Source organism: Gallinula chloropus (genome assembly GCF_964237585.1).
Source record: "Gallinula chloropus genome assembly, chromosome: 5".
NCBI classification, from domain to species: domain Eukaryota; kingdom Metazoa; phylum Chordata; class Aves; order Gruiformes; family Rallidae; genus Gallinula; species Gallinula chloropus.
The window spans coordinates 61,462,345-61,488,585 of NC_140090.1; the positions used below are offsets into that span (position 1 = coordinate 61,462,345).

Sequence of the window (26,241 nt, forward strand, 5' to 3'; positions counted from 1 at the left end):
GATCTGAGCTCCACTCTCATGAAATCCAGACAAGGGGGATCATTAACTTTATTTTTAGGCTTGGCTGAATAATCAGGAGGTTTGAAGATCTGCCTTCTCTGTTTCGCTTGTTTTAGGAGGGGCTATGCTGGCATAGCTGGGATCAAAATCATGTTGGATTATCAGCAGCAGCACCTCACTGTCACTTCCAGGGACGTGTTTCTGTGACCAGCTAGTGAGATGGAGCTTTTAATTTGCTTTTTTTCTACAGCTCAGGGCAGCCACGCATCACATCGCCTGAGCTGGTCACACACCTCCAGGTGGGAGAACGTGGCTGGGGGAAGAGCCCAGACCTTCCTCCCAAATTGCCTTCATCCCCCTTCCTCGCCCCTGTGCTCCCCCCTGCACTCGGGTTTGCTGCACGCTGGCTCCGGCCTTCCCATCCACAGGGCTTTCCAGCTTCTGCAGCTGGAAACCAAAGCGCGGGCCAGATTTGCCGAGGGCTTTGGCATGCCAGCTGCAAGGGGCTGGCAGTGCCAGCAGATACCGCCTGGATCGGAGGTCCCCAGTGCTGGAGGTGGGAAGTTTGCCGCAAGCAAGGCCAGCCCCGCTGCCTTTCCCCCCGCCATGGAGCAGGCAGGAGCCCTGCAGAGCTGGGCTCGCTCCGCTCTGAGGGGATGTTCAAAAGGCGGGTTGGGGGGCGGGGAGGGGGGATGCTAACTAACAGCAATTAAAGTGGGATTTGGTCCGGGGATTTCCCCCTTCTCCTTTCGCTTCCCTCCAGCGGCCGAAGGGGTGGGGAGCGCAGGGAGGCTGGCTCTTTCAGGAGGAAAATTCCCCCTCGCTGAGGTTAATGAACCCGCCTGACGCGGTGGCGGCCGGGCCGGGCCGGGGAGACGGGCTGCCGGTATTACGTGTTGTGCCGCATGTGTATCCACCAGCCGCAAGGCGCTGGCGGGAGGCCCCGGCTGGCGTTAACCTGCAGTAACCCCGCGGCGAGGGGCAGCCTCGGCGGGGCGTGCCGCCCGGCCGCCCAGCCACCACCATCCGCTCGCTCGCGGCGCTTAAAGAGCCAGCGGTCGGGGCTGGGGTTTTTGGGGTTCTTCCTCCCTCCTTCCCCTCCTGGGTTCTCATAGAAGGCAGCGGGGTTCGGGAACGGTAACGCGTCCCGGTGGGGCTTGGTGTGCCTTGCCGAGCGCAGCCCCCCCCTCCCCCCCCCAAGTCATCAGCCCCAGAAGTTTGAAAGTAACATTTTTATTATGAACAAATAAAATTTCAGATCAGCACAACCAGATGTCTGTCTCCATATTAGTAGAAATTATTTCAAAAAGTTTGTTTTTCTTTTCCAGTACACAAAACAGAGATACGACTATGCAGAAATCCCTAAGCTGTGAAAAAAATTGTATCCTACTCACATGTTAACAGTGACAGAGCTTAGGCAATGCGCAGATTCAGCTTCCCCATCCTTCCCTGAACACCCAACACTTGAACATCTGCTCGTCACGGTACCAGCGGGGCTGGGAATGGTTTTGGAAAAGAAACCAGTCCATGCTTCTGCCAGCAGCGGTGTGCGTGTGGTACGTACGCTTCCCTCCTCTGCGCTGGGCCGGGTGGCAGCGAGCCTCGCTGGGAGGCCAGGCGTAACCCCGTTACAGGCAGGGAAACCGAGGCACGGAGAGGTTTTTTTAAGTGACTTTGTCCCAAATCACGTGTAGCTAAGCTGGGAACAGGTCCCAGGAGAACGGCTGCTCTAGCCACAAGGTTCCACTGCTGCTTTCTCTACTTCCACCTCTCACAGACTCATTTAAGCTAAACATACAGACGACGCGTCCAGGATACAAACATGCCACCAAAAATATATATATATTTAAAGGTGTGTGTGTATATATATATATATCAAACAAAGTTCTACTTAAAGTGTTGTATCTGTTTCTTAATCTAACAAAAGTTCTAACTCAAATACATTCAAAATCACCTGCACCCACAGTTCAATGTAGGCAATTAAATAATTAAGAAACCCCTCGAATGTTCACAATTCAGCAAAACAAAAAGAAAAGAAATTACATCAAATAGCTGTCAATACTCCTATGTATATTAAAGAAAGATTTAAGGCACCCAGAGATATTTGCCAATCTACCTTTAAGTGACTGGGCAAACACCAGGACTGTTTGGTTACTGCTCATCAGCTTCCACCCTAATTCCAGATTCTGGAACCAAAACAGCACTTGAAATTTCAAAGGAACCCTTGATGTCAAACCCTGCTTCTCTGCTGAGAGGGTATGAAATATTTGCAGCATGTCATGGCATGCTTCTCTACAATAGTGTATGTCACACAATAAGGGCACCAGGAGCAAGGAAATCATTCTCCTCACCTTCTTCCCTCCCCACACCTTTTTCAAGTTACTGGCTGGAGCAAATTCATTCCTCTGAAGGCTTCCATCAGTTTAGAAGGGTCTAGACTAGAGCTAAGTCAGCCCACAATTAGAGAGCTGACAATGTTTATCTTTTTTTTTTTTCTAATGGTAGGATACAATTCTAGCCACAGCCCCTTTGCCCAAGTCAGGTTCCCCAGGCAGTCATGGGGCTTGGAGCAGTAAGGATGCCATCTCCTGACACCGTGAGCTGAAGAGCTCCCTGCTTCATCCCTCCCTGTTGTACCTCTTGGCTGGAAACCGCATCACTCCTGATGGCTCAAAACCTTGAAGTGTCCCACTGCTGAACAGTAAAAAGGCCATGGTGGAGGCAGGAAGGGAAAAGGAGAGGAGGACAACTTCCTTTCTGAGAAACAAACGTTCTCTCCTTAAGGAGAACATCACAGAGCTGTACTGGCTCCTGGTGAGTTTTGCAGCAGCAGGAGCAAGCAGAGCTGCAGAGACTTGCTCCTGTGAAGCTTGTCTGGCTGCTACATGGCAGAGCTGAGGTGAGGGAGTTGGCATCCGCTCCGTCTCTGCCCAACCCGGCCTGCCTGAATAAGCGAGACACTGCAAACCCCAACATCACCTCGTTCCAGCCACCTTTTGTGCTTTCCTCCAGCTCCATTCGATGCATTTAAGCAACAAAACCAATACTATTGCTACAACTAATAATAAAATTAATAATAATGGGGAGAGTTAAGGGGGAAAAACAAGCATGTTCAGCCCAGTGAGGGGCTCCGGGCCACAACACCCAGAACCTAACCCACTGCCTGAACTGAAGCTGCAGCCTCTGCAACTTGCAGGAAACAACACCCAGGAGGACTTTTTTCCCCAGCACACCCTCCAGCTGCATGCCCACATTGGCTCAGTATTATAACTGACCTTTCTGCAGGCTTAGCCATCCTTGCTGCCTGCCCCACCAGTGACAGAGCAAGGTGGCAAGGTGGCTTGCTGAGGGGGCTGGGAGGCAAGCTAAGGGATTAACAAGGGGCTGCATTCACCTCCCCTCCCTGTATTCTCAGGAGTGCCTCCCAGGGAATTGCAAACCACTGGACCCTGGGCAGGAAAGCCTGGAGGCAGCCCACACTGGCAGCAGTGTCTTGCATCCTTCAAGCCCCTGTGCTGCCTGGCCCTGTGTTGGTGTTTCTCAGGCACTTGTTAATCAGCTGAGCAGAGTCCATGAGGACAGGGTGGCCTGGTCCTGCGGACACCTTCACCCTTTCCCTACACCTGCAGACGCTCCCTTGCCCCATCCTTGTGCTCAGTACAGGATGTGGATCCACAGGGCAAGCATGGACACCAGTTCATCTGCCTGCAACCCAGTGGGGACCCTGTTCCTCCAGCACATAAAGCAGCTTAACTCAGAGGTGGAGCTTTGGTTTACATCATTCTCCTCATCTCCATTTTGGCAAAGTCTCATTTGCTGGCAAAAATCTCGTCGGGGCAAACAAAACCACCCCTGGCACACCCCTCCATCTGTCCCACTCCTCGATGTCGCTCTGCAGAGGGGCCATGGAGCCCAGAGCCAAGCTCTGCCTTCAGTCCCTGCAGGCAGTGGTGGCACAGGGTGTGACAGGCAGTGCTGGGAAGGAGGCTGCGACGCCAGAGGGATGAGGTAATAAGGCCATCCAATGCCCACTGCCATTGCCAGACCCTTCCCAGACACTTACGGACCTGTCTGGAACTCTGAGAGAGTCTAGGGGCCCTCCTCTCCCCAGCAAGAGAGGAGTATGTGTAGGGGGGTAAAACTTCCCAAGACACATCTTGGAAAGAGACAACTCTTTCTGATGGCAAGGAAGGGGGTTGGGGCTGCTTTTCCCAGGAAGGGGAGTTTAACCATGCCATGTCTGTCAGCAGCCCTTGAGAAAGGAGGAGGGACAGAGGAAGGAATTTTGGGGAATGGTGGTGGGGAGAGGGTCACTGACTTTGGCCCAACTATTCAGCTGGCTGGTACAGGCTTCCCTTTAACTCCATGGTATGTAGCTGTCTGTTATCGGCCTCCCCGGGCTGCTTCCTACCAGCTCCTCTGCCAGGGAGAGACCAGGATGACAGAAAGCGGGAGGTGGGGTAGAGGGGCTGGAGGGGACAAATAGAAAGGAAAAGGAGAGGGGGAAAGGGGCGGCCTTGCGTTATAAAGGCAGAGTTCTAGATCTTAAATACATCATGTAAAATACAGTGTGGGAGGGGGGTTAAAACTCATTATCGTTATCTTAAGCAAACTGGTAGCATTATTCAGTAGTTAGTAAACAGAACATTAAACCTTTGTCCAGCGTGTTCAGAGGGGTCAGGAAGGGAGAAAGGGAGAAAAAAGGAGGGAGGAGAGGCATGGATGTGTGTGTGAAGGGAAGCAGAAACTCAACCACTCTTGTGACTCCCATCTCCAGTCCGCATTTTCCGAGCCAGGATGACCTCCTTGGAGACCTTCTTGCGATCACTGGCCAGCCCCAGGAAGCACATGAGGTCAATGAAGGCTGTGGTTAAGTTGAAACGCCAGCCAAACTCACTGGTGGAGTAGTCGTAGGGGAAGGTGTGGTGGTAGTTGTGGAAGCCTTCTCCTGTAAAACATCATCAGGAAGAGGATATTGAAGAGTTCTCAGTGGTAGTCCCTTTCTCCTGGCCCAAAGCGCCACATTCCTGAAACAGTTCTGGATTGAGTCCAGGCTCTCCTCTCTCATCTCAGCCCAATTGCCTTGCTAAAATCTACCCTATCTCATTTGGGCATGGTTCAGCAAGCCCAGGCTGGCCCAAATGAGGTAATGATAGTCATAGAGGACCTATGGTGCTTTAGAGGAAAGCAAGTGTGTGGCAAGGAACTGAGAAAGGCTCTTGCTTACAAGACTGCAACAATAAAATAGTCAGACTTAGCCACTCAGTCAGCCACCCTCTGCTCCAGAGGCTGTAAAGGCTGGCTTCTGTGCTCATGCCTCCAATAACATCACCTGGGGTCCTACTCCTATTCCCCGAGTCTCCACAATTCAAATCCCTTCCAGGAGTAGGTCCTTCACTAGTGAAAAAAATAAAATCAGGGTGGCCCCAGTGGTGTACACTAATGCAAACCAGCTGAGGAGTTGGGCTTGGAAGAACAGATCAAGGAAAATGCTGACCCTGGGATGTACCTTCCAAGGTCCCCCAAATTTAAGGGAAATGCACGAGATCAGCTGGCTTGTCTCATCCTCAGCTACCCTGAAAAGTCATCAGCTCCCCTGATGACATGTCCAAATGAGCAACTGCTGGTTTTCAAATTGACAAATTTAAGACAGATTATCAGGGAATGCAGCACATGCTCCTCAGTCTGACCAAAGCGGCAGAGAGACCTTCGAGCAGGGTAAATAAAATACTGCTATTGAGATAAGTAGGTGTTAAGTGTAGCAGAGTCCTTTCCAGCCTGGAGAGAGGCTGGTGGGAGCTGATAACCCCAGTGCCCTTGTGTACTCACTGGCCAGCCTGGGAAACACCCCCAGATGCAAAGGCTGGAGGGGAAGGCTGCAGGGGGAAACGGGGATGCCTGGATTCACAGAAATTCCCAGAAGCTGCATCCCTGAGGGGCAGTCCCCACTCTACAGTCTACAGGTAGTGAAAGACACGGATGCTGAACGTACCTAGGGCCCCCAGGCTGACCAGGGGGTTCTCCCGCGGGTTGATGTTCTGATCATACGGCCGGTTGCCAAACATGTGAGCTGCACTGTTCACTAGCCAAGTGGCATTGAGTCCTATGGTGTAGCGCAGGATGGCTGGAATGAAGAAGCTGATGATGATGGACTCGTCCCAGAAGTACCAGGGCACTACAGTGGGCAGTGTGAAGCACAGCAACACCACCGAGGGCTTGTAGTATCTGTAAAGGAAGGGACCAGGAGGAAAGTGCTCAGTGGCAGAGGCAGGACAGGAAGTCCTCCTCCCTTTGGAGGATTCACACTCACCTACACAGGGAAAATAAAATACAGAAATACATCGCCCTGGAGCCTTGCATCTTTTGCCCTGGATATGCAGGATTCCTGGAGACTCACAAGTCTTATTATCAAGCAGGAGACTTGAACTAAAATCCTGTTCTCACTGTCTCAGTTTCACAAGTGCACAAAACAATGTCCTCATCACCATGAGTCCAGACACTAGCTGCTGCTATTGGCCTCATGTTCCATTTGCTTCGCAGCTATGTTGGTCCCCATAAAGGCAACCCCATGCTTGCAGAGTCCCACAGAAGGTCCATTCTCCATCTCTGGCCCAGTGCTGCAACTCCTCCCTACCTACCAATTCACCCCACCAAGTGCAAGCAAGGTACACTTACTTGTGCCATCAAACAGATGAGCACGTGGGGTCTCTCACACTGAAAGGGTGGGAGTAGAGGAAACTGAACCACTCTGATGACCCACAAGAAAAATCCCAGGCACAAAAAGGAGGGAAGCCATACACTTGTTTGGTTCAATTGGGACTGAGCTAGGGACCTCCCAAGTGAGGGTGGTTACTATTGGCGTTCAGTGCCCCATCCCTGAAGCCCTGGTGACAGGCTCACCTGCTCTGGAGATCAGCCTGAGTAGATCCCCAGACAGCTGAGAGAAACCCCATCCAGGAGGCACCAGTGAATCAAGACTGTCCTTCCCAGTGACAACCTCTCTCATGTCCCCATTTTCAACTCTTCTTTCACCACACTGTTTCCAGGAGACTGATGGGAGAGGGAAAGAGGCATGGCCTGGAAGGTGTACCACAACATCTCCAAGAATGGCCTGGAGGCACCCACAGATGGGCTCTGGGCTAGCCAAGTCAGTAGCTGGGCTGTGGGCAGGCAGGTGTGGAGGTGCTTTGCAGTGGGAAGCTCAGCCTGCCACTGGTAAGATGCTACAGGGTAGGCAGGCAAGGAAGAGGTGTGGGAGGGCTGGAGGTAGCACTAGCTCCTAAATACTTCCAATAGGAGAGCTACAGCTCTTTTCTCACGGGTTCATCCCACAGCAAAGCTTCAGATAGACCAAAGTCTCACATTTTTCATGATGCCTTTAATTCCTCCATTAAGGGCACTCGGGGTCCCCAGCTTATTCGTGGAGTCCCCACTCCATCCCATATGGCTCTATGCCGGGGCTGACCCCACCACTCACCTCCGCTGGAACATCACCACTTTGTCAGCCTTTATGTCACTGAGATCCAGCTTCTGGCCCTTCTCTATGACGTCCGGGTGCTTGCGCACCAGCAGCCAGCCGATGTGGGAGAAGAAGAAGCCCCGCATGGCGTTGTGAGGGTCTGCGTCTGTCTCGGAGAACTTGTGATGGACACGGTGGTCCCGGGCCCACTCATAGATGTCATTCTGCAAGGCAACAGGAGCTGAGTCTTAGGGCCAGGGCTGGAAGTGTCCAAGTTATCAAAAGGGCCTAAAACATTTTGATATGTAAATCCCATTGACCTGAACTTGTATCAGTCATTTTATCTTTCTTTAGAGTTTGGGGGTTTTGGCTTTTAAAATAAGAGGTTGGATCTTCTTTACTCAACCAATTTTATTTGAAATCGGCTTCTTTGGTTGGGTCACCTTTTCTCTTTTCTTTAATTGGTTACCTCTAGGCTTTGGCTTGCACATCCTCTTCAGCATCAGCCTGTTGCCCCCACCCCTGCAATAGCCAACCCTCATTGGCCAGTTGGTTCCTCCCACCTCGAGCGCTCAGCTCTTGTAGGTCACTTGTCACCATCCCTACATGGTGCCAGCTGGAACTGATCAACCTGCCCCTTCCCTCTGCCCTGACATTTTCCATGGGTCAACCTGCCTTGCTTTTCCTGGGATTGCCAAATCAGACAGATCTGTTTAACTTGGAGCTGAGGGGGGTTTTTAACTTTTTTTTTTCCCTTTGGAAATCAGAGAGTCTTAAAATGAAGGCCCCTCTTTAGATACAGAATAAACACACCATTTCACTGGCAGCTTTCAAAACTAGCTCCCTCCAGTCCCATAACTGTTCAATACAGTTTGGAAAATGTCAAAGCTTTCATCATTTGTATTCTGAAATGATTGTTTTGGCCAGTTTTACGAATAGGTTTTTAATTAACCTGTGTTCATTCCTTTATACCAAGATTTTGGTGTGCTTAAAGCCGTGTATTACACCATCATAGAAAAGATGAAACAAATCCGAGCACTTCTCTACTGCCTGTAGTGCACAAGAGGATACTTAACCTCATAAGTACATAGGACTTTTCCTCAAAACACTCTGAAGGTAAGGAAGTGGCATAATCATCCCTCTTTCTTGCCTGGAAAGCCCAAGTGACTTATCACAGGGAGCCTGTAGCAGAGACACAGCTCCTCACCCCTCAAGTGCTGTAACCACTCCTCCTTCAACTGATCATGACTTTCTGAGACCGGCAAGCAAAGCCTAGGAGAATGTTTCCTTCCTTGGGAGTTTCCAGCTACAAGCTATAACAAGGAGAGCTTCTGCTGTGATACAGCTGTCTGGTCTTGCAGGTGGAGGAGCCAACCAAGGGCAGAATTACCAAATTCTCTGACATCACAAGACATAGGTCTCTGAGCTGCCAACAGGCATTTTCTGGAGAACTTCAGATAAGATAATCTATAATCTTCTCTGGCTTTAAAAGTTACCACTGCTGCTGCCACTAACAGGAATGAGATAAATTGAAAATAAACATTCTCTTGATCTTATTGAAACCAACTATTAAAAAAAAATAAATCCATGGGTAATGGTACTGAATTTTCAGTACTACTTTGGATTAGTTCCTATTGAAGCTGAAATATCTGTCTGGCTCTCATCTTTGTCTATTCCTATCCCCTACAGCAATAGCTCAGCAAATTCTTTCACCCTCTGCCCTATAACCCTGTGAAAGATGGTCTTTGTACGGGACTAGCCAGTACACAGCAACTCATCCTATTCCTTTGCTGAGTGCTGGACCAGTAGTCGAAATAAGCAGCTTGGTCCTTCTTCCTCATTAAAGACTCCAGCTTGGTGCTAACTGAAAACAGGACAGTGAATTGTGATTTTATAAAGTTTTTCAAGGCTCAAAAACCCCATCCCCACCCTGTGCTGATTATATGTCAGTGAAGCTACATGGGGAGGGGGGGAGGGTGAGGGGGGTGGGAAGGAAGGGAGATAATGCCCACCCTTCCCCCATACCTCAGGTGGAGAATTACTTAGGGACACACTACTGTTACTTTTCTGTTAATTTTCTAGCAGAAAGCACTTTACCCTGCCAACCTCAGAAGGTTGTACTTCCTACACACCTGTATGAAGTCCCTTCAAGTCCAGCTTGAGGAAGGACTGCCCACTAGAAATCCCTCACAGCAGCATCTCACTTCAAGAGACCACCAGGATTTTTCTGTGCAATTCCAATTTCCAAAGGGCCATCTCTGCTACTTTCTACAGTCCCTAAAGACTTACAGGTTCCTTTGCTTTGTGGACTGTGAAGTGCTCTCCTGAGTGGTTAGGCAATATCCTGTGAGGTGCTTATCAGCTGCAGTTACTCGAGCCACTCTGAATGGGCCCAACCCTTCTCTCCTTGAAACATCACTGACCTGGGATGACTCTCTGGAAGCTAGTGATGTGACTTACAACAGGTTTATTCCTAAATGTCACTCTTCCACAACAGAGAAGCATCTCCCTAACTGCATAATCTCAACACGTTCTTGGGCTTTCTGTAGCAGCAAATTCCACAGCCAGGCTCTCTGGGCTGTGCAGATGTCTCCCCCCAGTAAGAGCCATGCAGCAAGAGAAGGGTGAGGCAACTGGAACACCAGGAGAGCACTTACACCTCCACACCTCTTTCACAGGACCTGGAGCAAGAACAGGGAGACCGCACCTTGAAGGAAGGGTACATTCCTGCTTTCCAAAGCTTTCCTAGCCCTTCCCCACCAGGCTTGTCTCAGAGTCAATCTTTAGCTGGACAAGGTGAAGACAGTGAAGCTGACTCAAGCACCGCAATGTTAGATGGAAAGGGCAAGTTGTTTCCTAACAAGAGGTTAGAAAGAGCAAGAGCAGGAGAGAAGAACCTCCCTATCAGTCTGTGCCTTGTATCTGAGATAAGGATTCAGGGGAATGCTTCCTTCTGAGGACTACTGGCACATCGAGTGGGTGCTTACCTGGAAGGCCATGGAGTTTGCAATAGTCAAGAAGATCCTCAGGGGCAGTGTGGCTTTGTAGGACCGATGGCTCCAGAGGCGGTGAGATCCAGCTGTTATCCCCAGCGCACTCACCAGGAAGCACAGAACAGCTGGAGAGGAAAAGAAAGTGTTGAAGCAGTTAAGTCAGCCTACAGCAAAGTTTCAGGCAGGGCAGCACAAAGGCAGGCCTTCCCCCAAAGTTGTATAATCCAGAGAGAAGCTCATGGTGACCACAGATTGGGGCAATAAAAATCAATGTGAGAGTGTCCAAGCTACCACAGGCTTCCTAAGCAATGTGGAGCAAATCACTTCAGCTCTTCACCTCTGATAAAGGAGGAGAGTGCCCCTTATAAGACTTGTGAGAAGGGTTAGATCTTCAGTGTAGTGCCATCTGTGAAAATAGTATGCTTCCATATAGCCCTGTGGTAACCACTCAGCTTTGCAGTCCACCAGGGAACAGCTTCCCCCTTTCGTCCCAGCCCAAATAATCAAGGGTCTTGCTTTCCTATCTCACCACTCCCCACTAAACCTTTTTTACATTTTTTTAATGATCTTACAGTTCTTCAGGGGGACAGCTCAGGCCCATGGTTAGGCTTCTCTTCTGCTCCCTTTCTGAGCATAATCTGACTAGAAAAAGATCTAACCTACTGAAGGCTTCACCATCAGCTCCACTGCTGACTTAAAACCTGCCCAGAGGGTCCTGTTCCCAGGGTCTTTTTGATCTCCCCCTCTGCTCAGCTCCTGCACCATCTATGGAAGGAAACTTCAAGGCAAAAAACTCATTGCAAGTCATGCCCATGGCAGAGGCAGGTGTTGCTGGGCCCAGTTGAACTTTGAGGCTGCTTCATGTGTTCCCTCTCCACACAGGTCAGAAGGAATTCCTTGGCCCTCTGGCAGCTAGTAAAAAACCATATCCCTCTGCCTCTGGATCATTCCCACGTGACCTCATGGGCCCTCTGGAATTTAACCTGTGTTCCAGCATCTGTTCATAGAACTAAAATGGAGAAAAGACCCCAATAGGGTCATAGCAGCGTTACACTGGGAAGTTGGGGATAAGAAAATTGGATCTGAAATTAACTTTTTCTCTAGGAAGGAAGTGTTAGGCAATTTGGCAGAAAGAAGGGGCATTCAACAGTTGGTTTGCCCTGCAAGCACAGACACTGAGAGGGAAGGGTGCTCATCTGTGTATATATCAATCCATCTACTTTTAGTCCCTTGTGGGGAAAGGATGCCTTCTTACCAGTTCCTCAGGGAAAACTCTTCTCTTGGTATAAATTTGCAGATTCCCACCAATTGGATCAATCATGAAAATAGTTCCTTATTCTTACACATAAACCCGTGGATAGGAGTTGCTGGTATGCTTGACAATATCGTTCAGTCCAGCCAAATAGCTCTAATCAAGCTTATCTTCAACCCAGAAAATAGATACTCTGCCAGAAACTTGCCTGGAATCAGAGATCTGAGACATGCACAAGGCACTGTCATTTTTTTCTTTCCTTCACAATAATCCAGGCTTTATTTCCCATCATCTCCTGCTCCCTCTTCCTTCTGTCACCTCCCTTTTGTTTTGCTACATTCCAAACCTAATCTCTTATCCGCCAAAAGCCCATCTCAGATGATTTAACATCCTCTTCTGGCCCCTTAAACTTGCACGAAGCTCCTCACTCCCACCCTGCTGTATAACAGCAACCTTCCCTGTCAGCTGATCTGACCATGACTCCCCACCTTCATCATCTCCCTTGGCTTCCCTCCCTGCAGCTGAATGCAGTGCAAGCCTCAGACCAGCACACCTCTGCCTTGTGTCTGCTAGCACCTCTGCGGTCTCTTGGAGGAGCCGAGCAGTCACTATTCACGGCTGATTTATAGGGCTCGAAGTGAGATGAAGATGCATAGAAATGCAGCAGGACCCAGCCTTTGCAAGAGACAATGAAGCTGAGCAAAGCTCACAAAGCTGGCCAAGCCTGGAAGGGGAGAAGGGAGAGATGCTGGAGCAGGGTGTTTGATTAAGATTTCTCTTTGGCCTTACTGACAGGAAGGTATTGATGCTGGACACCTTGAAGGTCCAGCCTCGTGATGCTGATTTGAAAGTTAGAACCAGCTCATCACCAGTTCCCCATTTGTTTTAGATTGTAAGATTCACTTTAAATCAGTCACTGTCCCCAAAGATTCATACAGAAAAGCAAACCTTGAAAAAGCACCTACTGTATGACTCTGATTTGCAGAACCTCTCTGGCCTCAGACACTGCAGTAACAATGAAACCCACTCCTGGGTGTTTCAGCTACTTCCTACTAGTGGCAGTGTGACACTCTCCCTTGGGCATAACCAGATATACCCTGCAAACCACACTTCCTAAGACCTCTGGGCAACTTTGTATCTATGGTGCACACCTCAGTGACTGAGGTGGATTTCCAGGAGTGACAAACAGTTTATGGCAGAGCTGAGAAGAGCATCCAGGAGTCTACACAGGCTCCATGAAGAACACCAGACAGGGAGCCTACAAGAAACAACAGCAGCTTGCTCTGTGGGGCAACTTGCTAGGGAAAGAGCCCATCTCCACTGTGGGGCAAGTAGGCATGAGTTACTGATACAGAGGGTACTGTGCAATCTTTCGTGGTCTTCAATAGCACTAACAAGTAAATGCCTGGTTAGGTGAGTACAGGCCCTATTTATAACCCTGAGTTCAGGCTTCTCTCTCTCATCAGTTATCACATGCTGACTGGGAGTTTTTTGGTAAAAAAACTCCCAGGAAGATGACTCTGTTTGAGGATTGTGGTATTTAAGCTTTTCAAGAAGTAAGCTCATCCATATCTTTTTTTATACAGGCAGTTCTCAGAATCTGCCTGTATGACAAAGATGACCTGAGCAATGAAGACATACCAGCAAGCACAAGAAATAACAACAAAAAAAAAAAGAAGATGGGGAGACTGACAGACCCAGAAACCAGACAACCCAGTACTATTAGCTTTCAGGTGGTGCCCAAAAACTTCTGCTAAAAATTTGAATGAGTACCCACTGCTTTAGAGTGCCCTGGCACAGAGCAGTCATGGCTTTCACCGAGAGCCCATGAACCTCAGCAGCTCATGTTGACTTGTCTTGGAGCTCTGTCTCAGGTCTCTACAATAGCCACAACTCTCTAATTATACTCCCATGCTGCCTTGCCTCTTACCCATATACAGCAGCTGTAGTTTACCTAAGTAGCAGACCTTTTCTGTGGGAAAGGAGCTGATTCTCAGTATGTGCTTACATGGCACCCAGCCCCACAGTAATCCAGCCCCTACTTGGGAACTATTAGCTCCACCCGCCATACCTAAGAGTTGTGACAGTAACAGGATAAGGACAAGAAGATTGAAAAGCCTGATGGAAAATAGAACAATACAGCACCCTAATGATTCAGAGGGTTCATCACCTCAAATAGTACCATGATGATCACTGCATAGCCAAGGAATCAGCATTGTGCAGGGAAGAAGAAAAGCTCCTCCAAGATCATCCACTAGGAATGAAATTGGAAAGACAGTAGAGAAGGTGACATAAAGTAGCACAGATTTTCACAGCTGCCCTGTGATGTTGCCCCAAACTGAAGGACACAGGCACTTCATCAGCTGAGGTTTCAAACCCATCTTCCACACCATGCTTTGAAATATCCAAGATCCAAAAGACTGTCTGTCAACCCTCAGGTGATGATCCCAATGACCCATTCAACTGGAATACAAAGAATTATGACCACTGACAGTAATATGCACTCAGTGCTCCAGAAATGAAACCTAAACCATTCTGGATTCAGTCATGCCCATATGACTCGCTAGCATTTACCTCTTCAGGGCCCAGATTCAGACCTTAAGTTATGAAAGGGAAGCCAGGAATGTGCTAAAGGCATTGTCACCTGCAGTCAACACCAAGGATGTTTACATGAAGAGCTGTCCCTGCTCCAAGCAGATGTCCTTGGGCTTCTACTCAGTGTGAGGGAAAACACAGCTCTGGACTGTTCCCTCCTTGCCTCCCAGTCCTGCTAGCCCCATGGGTTATGCTACTCTGAGGAGAACAGTACTAAGACCGAAGAAATGTGTAGGCTACACAGGGGGAGTGGTGTTTAGGAGGACCAATAGGAGGTACTGTTGCTAAAACCTAACCTCCCTATCTGGCAAAATCAGAACTTCCCCTCCACCCTGGGAGAATTGTGCCACCTGCTAGTTAAGCCTGGAGAATACACTAAGCAGAGAGGTGTTGTGGTGTTGCCAGCAGTAGTCTTGATGGCAAAGTAACAAAAAACTTCTGTAAATATTTACTGGACACATTGCTTGGGGGTAGTATTGGATGAGATTTTCAGGCTGTCAGAGTTGCCTAAATTATCCAGTAAGACATTCCATGATCCAAAGATAACACAGCAGCAACAAAAAATCATATCAACCCATATTTCTGCCACTGCTGGCACTGTGGGGAGCTGAGGTGTTGTTAGAGCTGTTGAGAGGAACCCTCATTGTTTTATAGGCATTGCTGGCCAGGCCAACAGGAGTTAACAGAAATATCATTGGTCTGCTGCACCCAAGGGCCAGGAAGATAACCTGAAAATCATGTTTACAGGGAGGCTCAGAGCATTTAGAGAAGAAACTGTCAATCACCTTTGCATCCTGCCTTTCCAGACTCAGTCTCTATGCTGTTTGGCAAATGCCGTGCAGGTCTGCCCTGTGATCCCTGAAAAGACTGCGCAAGCCTTTGTCAAGTGCAGTGGAGAAGACAGTAAATAAAAGGGGAGCTGGCTAGAAAGCCATAGTGCTGGAAGGGCTCGGAGAGCTCTCGTTATGGTGAGCTCTCACCTGATCAACAACCCCAGCTCGTTCTGGGAAGCTCTGTACCAGAAAGAGATCAGGGGATACAATGCACACAGCAACGCAGAACAGCAAACAATGATGAAGGCAGGGCTGGAGAGCTTCAGAGACAAAGAGGAATTAGCACACAGAGAAATGAAAACAAAAGAGGACACAGTCACCAATATAACTGGTTTCAGAGGGACTGGAACATCAAGGAGACAGTGGCCTGGATGAGGAGGGTATAAAGAGGGGCTTGCTACTTATAATAAAATATAGAAGGCAGATCAGCTACCAGGCACCACGGCTGCCTGCAGTATCACAGCAGAGAACATCTGGGGCCATGTTAATTTTATATTATACATACACAGCCTAAGGAATGAATAATCTGAAAAACAAGCAAAGAAACAAGCAAAAACCCCAGCAGCTCCAGAACTACCATTGGGAGAGATGTTCTTCCATGAACCCGTAGTGTATTGCCAGGAGCAACGCAAGTCTCTGCTGCTCTATCTTTGTGTGTAAAATGGGAACTGTGGTCCTTTCCTTGCTACCTGAGGGTGCTGAATAAATAACAGCAAGCCACTGAGATGATGCCTTCTATGTGCTAAAGAAAAGTAAGAACTGAGAAAAGGGCGATGCAAAAAGGAGCAGGGAGCCTTGCTGAGGAGCCAGACCTGTGGAGGATCAGAGTGTCCCAGCTCGTCAGCAATGGAGGAGAATGGACTGTATGGGAAAGCTCTGACTTGGCTGCAGGGAAGGGTGCTCCTTTCCCAGCACAAGTGCCAGGGATGCAAGACAGGGAGCTCTGTGGAGCTACTCCAGCTTTGATAAGGCAGAATGCATCTTCAGCCAGTCCGGAACAATACGGTCCCCCCAAACTTGGTGTCCTTCTCCCACACCCAACCCATCTGTCATTCCAGAAGCTACCAAGGAATCTCGCAGTGCCTCACAGTGGCAGGACAGCAACTGGCACTCCACATCAGAGTTATCTGAGGGAGGGAAGCCAGAGAGACTGTCATCAAGGCAGATTCCCACAAAGTGCCATGTTATGCCATACAGACATCTCAAACAGGCATGTAGTTGCAAAGAAAGACACTGCCTCAGAGACCATTTGGGGGTAAGGTGGGGCTGAGCAGAATGCAAAGCAGCATTAACCTTCTAGATCATGATGTTCAAGCTCAGGCCCACTTAAGTATCTCAGGGGAGCTCAAGGGAGAACGGTTGGATGAATCTGGAAATCACAGTGCATCTCAGCAGCTTGGAATGAAACCAGTAAACTTGCCTCACCTTTTTCCTCCTCCTTGCCCCAGTGCCCTAAAAACAGGGGCTTGGGCTAGAAAACACAGGCTGTCAGCTCAGTGAGAGAAGCCAGCAGACCCTGCCTAGCCTCCAGTTGAGAGCCCAGCTCGGGGCACACCAAGCAGGACTGAGAGCCCTGAAACACTCCTCCAAGATCTTGCTGAGGCTGCATGTTCTGCCCAGCACCACCATCCCAGGAAAAAGCATGGCCTGTCAGGTTTTCACAAGGAAAAGGCCCAGGAAAGTCTTCTTTCATAATGTCCTCCTGCAAGGCTATGCTGGCTGCACAGGGAATCTGTCAGTGCCTCTCCTTTTGCAGATGCTATAGCCAGTCTCTGACCAAGTCCTGTGGTCCCCAGGCCTCTGCCTGTGAGAGGCTGAGATAGTCCAGGAGGAAGAGTCTCAGCCTGGCTGTCCAGGGAGCCATCTCTTTCCTGGTCCAGCTGTGATGCTTGCTATTTACAGCCCTCAGCAGGACAGACATCGAGAGTGTGACAGACCAGGTGGATCGCTCCAGGGCCTGTCCACAGCTGAGCTGGCCAGTACCCAGCTCCCAGCAGAGCACTTTGCAGGAGAACCACTGAAAACAAAAGCCTGCCAGCAGGTCTCAAATTAGACTGTTGCTTTTTGTTTCAGGATGCTCTGACTCACAGGAAGGCAGGGGCTGGATGCCACCTTTTTGCCTCCTCGCTGGCAGCCGTTTGGCTTCTCGACATCTCCAGGGGTCCACACAAAGGCTTGTGGAAAGCAAAGCTCCCCTGCAGCTTGGGCTGTGCGCCCAGCTGCCTTTCAGGCACTCAGAGGAGAAGTTTGGTTCCTACCCAGGGCAGGGTCTCTGAGAAAAGGGAGCTTTGCCTAGCTACCTTCTGCTGGGTTGTGCTTTCCACTGGAATTTGCTGCCTGGAGAGCTGCTTATTTGTTTTTTGAAAGTTGTCAGGCTTGGTTCCGGGATGATGGGGGCTAATCTGTGCTCTTGCAAGAGCTTCTGACTTAACTCTTGACTTTTATCTTCAGCACAACTGTATTCTGTCTCTTTCCCACACACACATGGCTCTGTGGGATTTGCCCTCCATTGGTAAGAACAGGAGTGGTTCCTGTCTTTGGGCAGCAGGTTCAAGCCAAACAATGCCCTGTACTTTGACTCCCCAGCCACCCCTTAAAGTGCTCTTGCTAGCATCTTTCTTCCTAACTTTCTGGGACTGTCAGTACTCCATCAAACGTTTTCTGTGCTTCACCCCAGAAGTGGCTGCACATTCAGGTGTGGGCTACTTCCAAGCTTAATGCCTGTGAATCAAGTTTGCCCTTTCAGCAGCCAAGCTGCCTGTCCCCTGCCAAATCCCTCCCTCTCATGCATGACCTTACAAGAGACACTAGCAAGACCTCCTACAGCTTGCTCTGAAGCTCACAAAGTAGCTTTTTCTAACGTAAGACCTCTACTCCCTTCTTTCTCCTTCCTGAGTGTGTGAGCTTGGAGGAAAAAAAAATATTACCCTAACAGATATGAGATTTGCCAAGAAACAAATGGAGGAATGTGCTTACCCCATGCCAATGTCTGGATCTTTGCAGAAGGTACCAGTGTCAACGCGAATACGGCCCCTAGATGCAGCAGGCTCATGAGGATGATATTCCTCCAGACGTATCGCATGGGGGGCTTGGGGCCCTCTTTCTCCCGGTAGGTCTCATCAAAGATATCATCCATCATGCCCCGGTCTCCTGCCAAGTCCTCATGATTGATTAAGTCCTTCCCCGTGATGACATCTCCATTCCTGGTCACCCGGGAGGTGACGGTGCCGATAGTGGTGGTGCTGGAAGCGGAGGAGAACTCCTTGGAGAAGTCACAGTGGAGGTTTTCGAGAAAGGAAAAAGGGAAAACAAAAAAAGAAGTTGGTGGCTACAATGCAGTGAATTGAAACACGAGCAGCTAGACTGGCAGTACCAAAATTTGTAGCCTGCAGTTTCCCTGGCAGGCCCCATATTCTTTCAGCTGAGCCCCTGGCATCAAGAAGAGCCCACTCTGGCCCCATGGTGTCATGTCCTGAGATTGAGGGAGCCTAATCTTTCTGGGGAGAGGAGGTGAATGATGGACAGGGTGCAGAAAGTAAAGTCTTGAAAGCCAGGGGTTTTTTTCCATCATTGCTTTGGTGAAATCATATGCAGGCTGCAAGGATTTTTGTTTTCCTTCAGTTTTATTAGTGGGCGTTTTTAGGTGGGCTTGTGGTCTGGGCTTGTGCATAAGCAGACAACAATAAAGGAAATCTTGTGAATGAACAAAGAAGTGGGAAAGAAATACAGACTGAAACATGGTTTTGTTATAAATCATTGGACTGCTGCTGATATTCTGCCTCTTTATGTCACCCCACTCACTAGGGGGATGTCAGGAAGATCCACAGTGAGACTCCTCTGGGGTACCTCCTTATATCCTTCTGCGTCACCTTCCAGGCTGGGAGATGTGGTAAGACTGACATGCTTGGAGATGTGGAGAGAAGCAGCTGAGCAGTATGCTTCTAGTTAAACATCCTATCCCATGGCTGCTCTAAGCCTCTTATCCCTCTTCCACTTTCCACCCACAGGCAAACTGAGGCACAGGAACAGTCTGCTGAGCTGAGGCCACCAGCATGCAGAGAGGAAATTTTAAGCAGCAAATTGGCTCATCCTGGCTGGCTCATCCTGGCTCCCGGCTCTGTCCTGTAACTGTGACACAACATTCCCTCTGCACACGCTTGCCTGTCCTGGCTGAGTGACAGACAGCCTGCTCGATCAGGCATGCATGATGAAAGGAGCAGGCAGGACTGACCCTAATGAGACAGCTCACTGACCCTGAATCACCAATTTCCATCTCCATCATGACAGCCTTGTGTTTGCTGGTGCTCGCATCCCTTTGTCAGGCTGGAGCCCAAGCTCCGAATGGGGCTTGACCCCAGGGGATGCCAAGCACATGGGATAGGACTGGTGGGAGGGCATGCCACCCCATCCCCTTGCCTGATAGAAGGACATGTCCCTTTGCTGCGTGCACCACCGCCTCCCCATGCAAAGGGGCAATAAAGGCCAGCCAGCAGGAACAGGAGAGCAGGGACCACAAGAGGGATCACGGCCAAGCTGGAAAACCTCCTTTCACAACAGAAATCTCTCCTGAATTAACAGCATATTCCCACCCAGGCACCCATAAAAGACCCCCGTCCAGCCATGGCCTAGTTTCCTGAGGGAGGCATTAAAATCAGGCCAGGCAGCTTACGTGGCCACCCCAACTCCTCCCTTTCCCAAGGGTAGAAACTAGAGGGTTACAGACATACCTTCCTATGGGGAGGAGCTGGCAAAGCTGACAGTTTCCCCACATTTGGAAAGTAAAATGATCTCTACAGGGGGAGCTCTCTAAGATTTTTCTTCCTTACAGAAGGTTAGAAAGGAGAAAAAAAAAAAAAAGAAAGAAAAAGGACACGGCCACAAAGTACCCTGCTGCTTTCACAGAACCCAGGCAGCTGCTGAGCTCGGGAGCGGCTCCACCGCATCCCAGCTATAGGCTGTCTCTACCTGCTTTTCCTAATTAGCGTTCTGAGAGGGGTGACACTCGGAGCTGCTGGAGAATGTAGAGGCAATCCCATCCTCCCCCGCCCCCCTCGAAAAAAAGCCACGAGAAGCGTTTTCTAATCCACAGATTAGGCAAGGAAAAGTCCTGCCCATTCCAAAGTGTCAGATAGTCTCTTCTAGCGTTTTGGCTGGAAGACAATCTACCAAGAAGACCGAAGACTTGTCTATGCAGGAAAAATTCCCAACAGAGATCCGGTGGTATAATTAGACGGGTAACGCTCCCCAGATGGACGTGCTGCTTCCAGAGTAAGAATGTGGGTTTGGAGTTGCATTTTTTCTCCTCTGCGACAGCTTATGTCGCTGTCAAAGTTATGCGGGGGCAGAGGAGGGAGAGTGCAAAGGAAACAGGGGGGAAAAATCTCTTCTTCCAGAATCATAGTAGCCACATGAGGAAATTTACCAGCAGACCTTTGCTGCTGGAATTACAGCCACACAATGGAACCGGTCATCTCTCACATGTAAAGTAACCTTAACTCCAAAGGGCTGTACAGCAGCAGTGGAACACAGCTCCACCATTATGGGCTTGGTGGGGGGTTATGGAGGGGAGAGGGAGGGAGGGTGGGCAGCTATTTAGCTGGAGACTGAGGAAATGAGGAGGAAAGAAAGAGGGATTTTATCCCCTTATAGCCCTAGTGGCTTCTGCAGCTCTTACTGAGGAAAATGGGATGTGGACTCTCCAGGGTCTAGAGCTGAGAGGGGGAGGAGGCCAACTAAATAATTTTCATGAGCGGACCCTCATTTCTGAATGACTTTGCAGCTCTCATCTGCAGAACAGATGTGTTCCCACATCTCCACACCCCCACCGCCCCCCACCAGCATTGAACACGCCATAGGTGATCCTGGCATCCAGCCAGCTTATACAACCAACTGCAGCTCAAAAGCTCCCATGCTGGGTTCAGCGCTGGGGCCCCAGGGCACTCAATCTTGTGTCCAGTATGTCTGAATATGCCCAGTGTGACCCAGGGACAGGATTCCCTCCAGACTCCAGAATATACCCCAAAATACATGAGACCATGAAACACAGTCTGAGCACTGTGCCCTGGGCATGTGTTTTGGGTGGGAAGAGGAGTAAAGTTCTTTCCATCTCAGCATCCCTGAAAGGTCATGCACCTGCACAAGAGGATCCGGGGGAGATCCTGCATGCTGGTGATAGGCAAGAGAGCTAGACTGTGATTTACCTCCATTCCTCAGCATAGGCAGTAGTAGCAAGGATGAGAAGTTGAGAGCAAGAATACTAGAATCAAGCCCCTGCCTCCCCTTGGACAAAGAGTGGCTGCCAGGAGGGGCAAAAAAAAAACAACCCGGAAAAGCTGTAACAGATTCAACAGCTCCGAGTATCTTCCTGGTTCCAGTTGTTCAGATCTTCTTATGCCAAAAATGGGCAGTCTCCCTATTGTATGTTTGCTTGGCTCTGGCAATGTAGACACAGTCATTCATTTCATCTGGGCAGCTGGCCGCTTTCACCTTGTGTCTGTCCTAGAGACGCTCCCTGGTGCAACATTTGCTTTAAAAATGCTGCCAGTGAAAGCTCTTTCTTAGTAAAACAGAGAAAAAAAAACAAAATCACAGCCTGAGCATTTCTGGAACCCCCACGACCTGCTGGCACAAAAGACCTTCTTGAAAAGCCCTTACCAGCATGCGTAGGTGGATGTTTTCTGGATAAACCTGCGCTTTATGCTGGATCTATCCAAGGGCATAGACTCCCCAGGGAGATAATGCCAGCGGCGGCGATCCCAGCTTCATTCACAGTCTTCCCATGAGGCTTGGGTCTTAAGTTAGCAGCAAATGACTTTGCCTCACGACTGAGAAGCGACACAGAGAGGGCACACGCACACACGTATGTGTGCACGGATGGATGTGTGCGTGCACGGACACGCGTGGATGCCCAGAGACCTTTCTTCCCCAGACGGCAGCGGCGCACCGCTGCCGGAGCTGCCGCGATGAAGGAAAGGACGAGGGGAAGACAAAGCATCCGCACCCCCGGGCCCACCGGCTAAGCCCTGCTTACCTCCTCCTGCAGCAAGTGCGCAGGCATGGGGCGGCCCTGTCTCTGCTGCTCAGCGGTGGTACGCGGGCGCGCAGGTTCCCGGCGGCGGGAGGAGGGAGGCTGGCTGTTGTCGGCCCCTCGCACGGAGAGTTGTGCGGCTCAGGGAGGCGGGCGCCGAGGTATTTAAGCGGGGCTGCTCGCTTGGCGGATGACGGGGTTGGGCTCTCCGTGCCCCGGCCTCCCGGTGACCCCCTGCCCGCGGATGGGATGCGCGGGGTCAACGCGACGAGTCGCGGCGGGGCCCGGCTCTCGGCGTGCCCGGGAGGGGAGGCGGGGCGATGGGCGGGAGGAAGGATGCTGAGGAAGAGGAGGATGGCGAGGGCCAGGCTCTTTCATGATGCCTGGTTGCTTTTTTTTTTTTTCTTTTTTTTTTTTCGCTTTTCCCTCCCCCTCGCGAGCCGATTGGCTGCAGGAAATTTGGTGCCACCTCGGCCTGCCTTCGCCATTGGCTGCCCGCAATCTGCTGTTCGCTCCCCGCGGCGCGCACCCTGCGCGGCCGCCGGTGCCTGCGCGCTCGGTTCCGCGCACGCCGTGGGGAGCGCGGCTCGGCCTGTCGCCTGCGCAGGGGGTGCTGCCGGCCCTCCGTATTCCCCTCTCCGCGCCCGCGAAGGCTGCCCCTGATGAAATGAGAGGCGCCTGGGGGTGATGGAGCCTCAACCCCTTCCTCAGCTGGCTGCGGAGTGCGGTGGGGAAAGAAGGGACTTCGTCGTAAAGCATCCACTCTGTATAGGGGATCGGTATGGGGAACATTATATATACGTACATACATACATACATATGTACATATGTATAAACCCCATCTGTCTCTGCAAAGAAAAGCACACCCATAACTGTATATCCGGATAAGCATGTGTATGTATCTGTGTAGGTGTTTTATCTCGATAAGCAAAAGCAGTCTGGAAAATGTTGGGTAGTTAATGCTTTAGCACAAATCCTGGCCATTTTCCATCAAAACCCAGTTCCTTTTGGGTGGGAAGCAGTAGGAAAAAGTAGCAGCTCTGTTTGCTATCAGCTGTTTTCCATAACAACCTTCTCACCGGCCAGTAATGCCAGCAACAGGAAAATCCAAGCTCTATCCCAAGGAGACATTCACCATTAAGAACAAAAAAGAGGGCCCTTACAAATAAAACCTTGCTGGTGGCAGAGCCCGGAGACAGACCTCCTAACCCCACCGTGTGGTTACTGTACCTTGCTGTTTGGCAGCAAGGCTTGGGGTGCCCTAGTGCCATCACCCTGGCAAGGACCTGTTTCGGCTCCTTCCCTGTCTCATGGTGTGTCCCATGTTCAATCTCTGACCCCCACCCCCCCTGCTGACATATGAGTCATTCTGGGTGTGGAATGGGGATGTCAAAAGCCATTTTGAAGTGTGCCCATATCCCCCTGACGCATATCCTGTCCAGGCAGCTATCCTGCAGCGATGGAGCTGACCACATGAGGTACATACAGACAGACAACCAAGATCCTGCAGAGTCTGTCCCTGGGCTCAGACATAGTGGGGCTGATTCAGTGGCAGCTGGCAAAAGGGAGCAGCATTGTAAGCACCGAGAGGGGAAAGCGACAATGAAAAATAACAGTAGCCCTGTTGTTCTCTGGACTTAGAGGTGTCCAGCAAAAGGGGGAAAAGTCTGAACCTCCTTTTTCATTTCACTGTGGTGGGTGAAGAGGTCTGAGAGAAGTCTGTATTTCAGTTTTACTTTAGGAGCGAGTCTTTCCCGCTTTCTGAGGCACAGCATTAAAACAGGGACCCCACATCAGAAGATATTCCTAGATGGTGAAAACTGACAGGAGTCAGAGAGGGACTTTTAACCATCCCTTTTAATACTCCATGTTAAATCCTTGGTTAAACAACATGGAGGGTTATTGAACACTGGGGTAAATGATGTTTTAATTAAAGATTTTACCTACTTTCAATGTGAGTGTTGGAAGAACAGTAAACTGTGATAAAAACTATCCATAGCACTTCAGACTTCTGCTATTGTCAAAAGAAAACCAGAAAAGAAATAAATAAGAAAAAAATTTGCTACTTGTTGATTTAAAAAAAAAACCCTGCAGTTTATGCCACGTGGGGAAAATAATCTCAATGTTGTGAACAAGGGGAGAACTGGAAATGATACTGGTGGGTGAAAATGAGGCTTTTGGGGATTCAGGGTTTGCAGTTTTGCAGATACTCAGGCCCACCAAAGCTCTTTCTTGTCCCATCTGTGTCTTTCCTCCAGTGTGAAGCACGGCTAAGGGGGACCTTGCAGGACAGCTGGACACTTCATCGTCTGCAGTTCACTCCATGTCTGGCTGCTCCCACACAACAGGAGCAAGTTTTCTGAACATTCCCCTGCCAAGTCACCCTGGGAGGTAACCATCTCATTTCTTCTTGTGCTTAGGGAGAAACAGATCTTAACCATTATCAGGGTTGTGCTCAGCTGGCAGGTTTCAAGGCTCACATGCTAAGGACAGCCCTGAGAAAGGTCCCTCACAGCATGGCCAGCTCCTCCAGCTGATGCTTTTGAAACAGGTCGATGTTCCTGTCTGTGGCCACGAGGTTCAGACATTGCCATCTTGGCCAAGCATGCTGCGTAGTTTGCTTTCCCAATGTTTGGCTTGTGGCAGCTCCAGCTTTGCCTGCCAAAAGGCTTTTTAGCCCTTTGCAGGCTGGAGGCTTGGCTGTGCCATGTCAGCCAGGCTTCCTCCTGGGGACAGCTGCTGGCAGGGGCAATGGCCAGCACCTGCGCACCCCTGTCCCCCACCACTGGGCCCTGTCCATCTGAGTCTCTGTTTCAGACTCCTGTCTCAGCTCTGCTGCTCAAAGCTTCAGACAAAGCAGGGGATCACCGGGCAATCCAGGTGGAAACCCAGGCATGTCTAGTATAGACACAGCAATACAGTTTATACCATATTTATTTCACTGATATCTCTCCAGACAGGCTTTTTCCTCCTTCCAGGGAGAGCTGCGTAGCTGAGCCTTCAGCAGAAGTCTATCGCTGGTAGAGTTCACCAACAGTGCACAGCAAAGATTTGGCTCCAGCCACCGTCCTGAGGAAACGGATTCAATTCTTCTGCAACTGATGACTGCTGCCTGAGGTCATGTTCTCTCAAAACTGATCTGATGCAATGTCAGGGCCGTGGTGCAGGGCAGTGATGAGCAGAGCCATGCCACAGGCAGCACAGGCCGTGCCCTTCAGGACAGGGTTTCTTTAGAAATGCATGGTCTAACGTAAGGCCGTTTCTACCTTCCTCTGAAGTCCTCCCCAAACATTTGTGACCCAGCTGAGGCACCGTGCTAGTAAAAAGCTCTTGCAGAATATTTTTTATCAGAGGGTCTCACAGAGTTTTACCAAGGTTGGTGAAAAGAGAAGCACAAACCAGCAGTGGGGTTTATCACAAGGCACCATCTGTGAGCTGAGCCTGTCTGAGAAAGAACCATTGCAGTCCCCTCCTGGGATGCACTAACCAGCCTGGTTTTGCTACCACAGTGCCAGGTTGCAGAAAAAGGGTCAAGGCTCAGCTAGGGATATCTCACCAAAACATTTTCCTTACTACCCTCCCCTCAAAAAAAAAAAAAAAAAAAAAAAATTAAAGAGTATTGCTTTCCCATTTAGCAGTTGGTTTTGCAAGGAGATTTCATCTGGTGTCGACATCTTGGAAATTTTAGTGAATCTCCTCAGTTACCCCCTCAAAAAATGTTGAAAAGGCCACACATAAAAAAAATCCAACCCAACAACCCAACAGCTTGATGCAAGGGCTTTGCAAGTTTTGTTTCATGTTGTTTATCTTTTTTAACAACTTTCCCTTTGTCCGTCCCCCCTCCCCTTCTTCTATTTCCCAACTAGAAGTTGGAAAAAAAAAAAAAAAGAAAAAAAAGAGGAGGCTGAAATAAAGGTAATAAGCTGAGAACTGGGAAAAGAGCTGACTCCAACCCCTTCTCTGCCAAAAATAAAGGTCCACAAAAGGTCTCCTAGGATTATTTTCTACATCTCCTGCATTGTTTTCCTGAAGAAGGCTGAAGCAATTCCATCTTTAGAGCTTTTTCTGGGGATAGCAGAATC

General features: G+C 49.8%; 1 protein-coding gene across 1 annotated transcript; it reads right to left on the minus strand.

Moving 5' to 3' along the window:
• Positions 1-1,217: 1,217 nt before the first annotated feature.
• On the minus strand, positions 1,218-22,195 carry SCD (stearoyl-CoA desaturase). The gene is made up of 6 exons (XM_084264259.1): positions 22,163-22,195; positions 18,109-18,394; positions 10,447-10,577; positions 7,478-7,683; positions 5,993-6,225; positions 1,218-4,948 (listed from the first exon to the last, which is right to left on the minus strand). Exons 1-6 carry the CDS (start codon positions 22,187-22,189, stop codon positions 4,749-4,751), a joined length of 1,083 nt encoding a protein of 360 aa, XP_084120385.1. The 5' UTR covers positions 22,190-22,195; the 3' UTR covers positions 1,218-4,748.
• Positions 22,196-26,241: the final 4,046 nt, after the last annotated feature.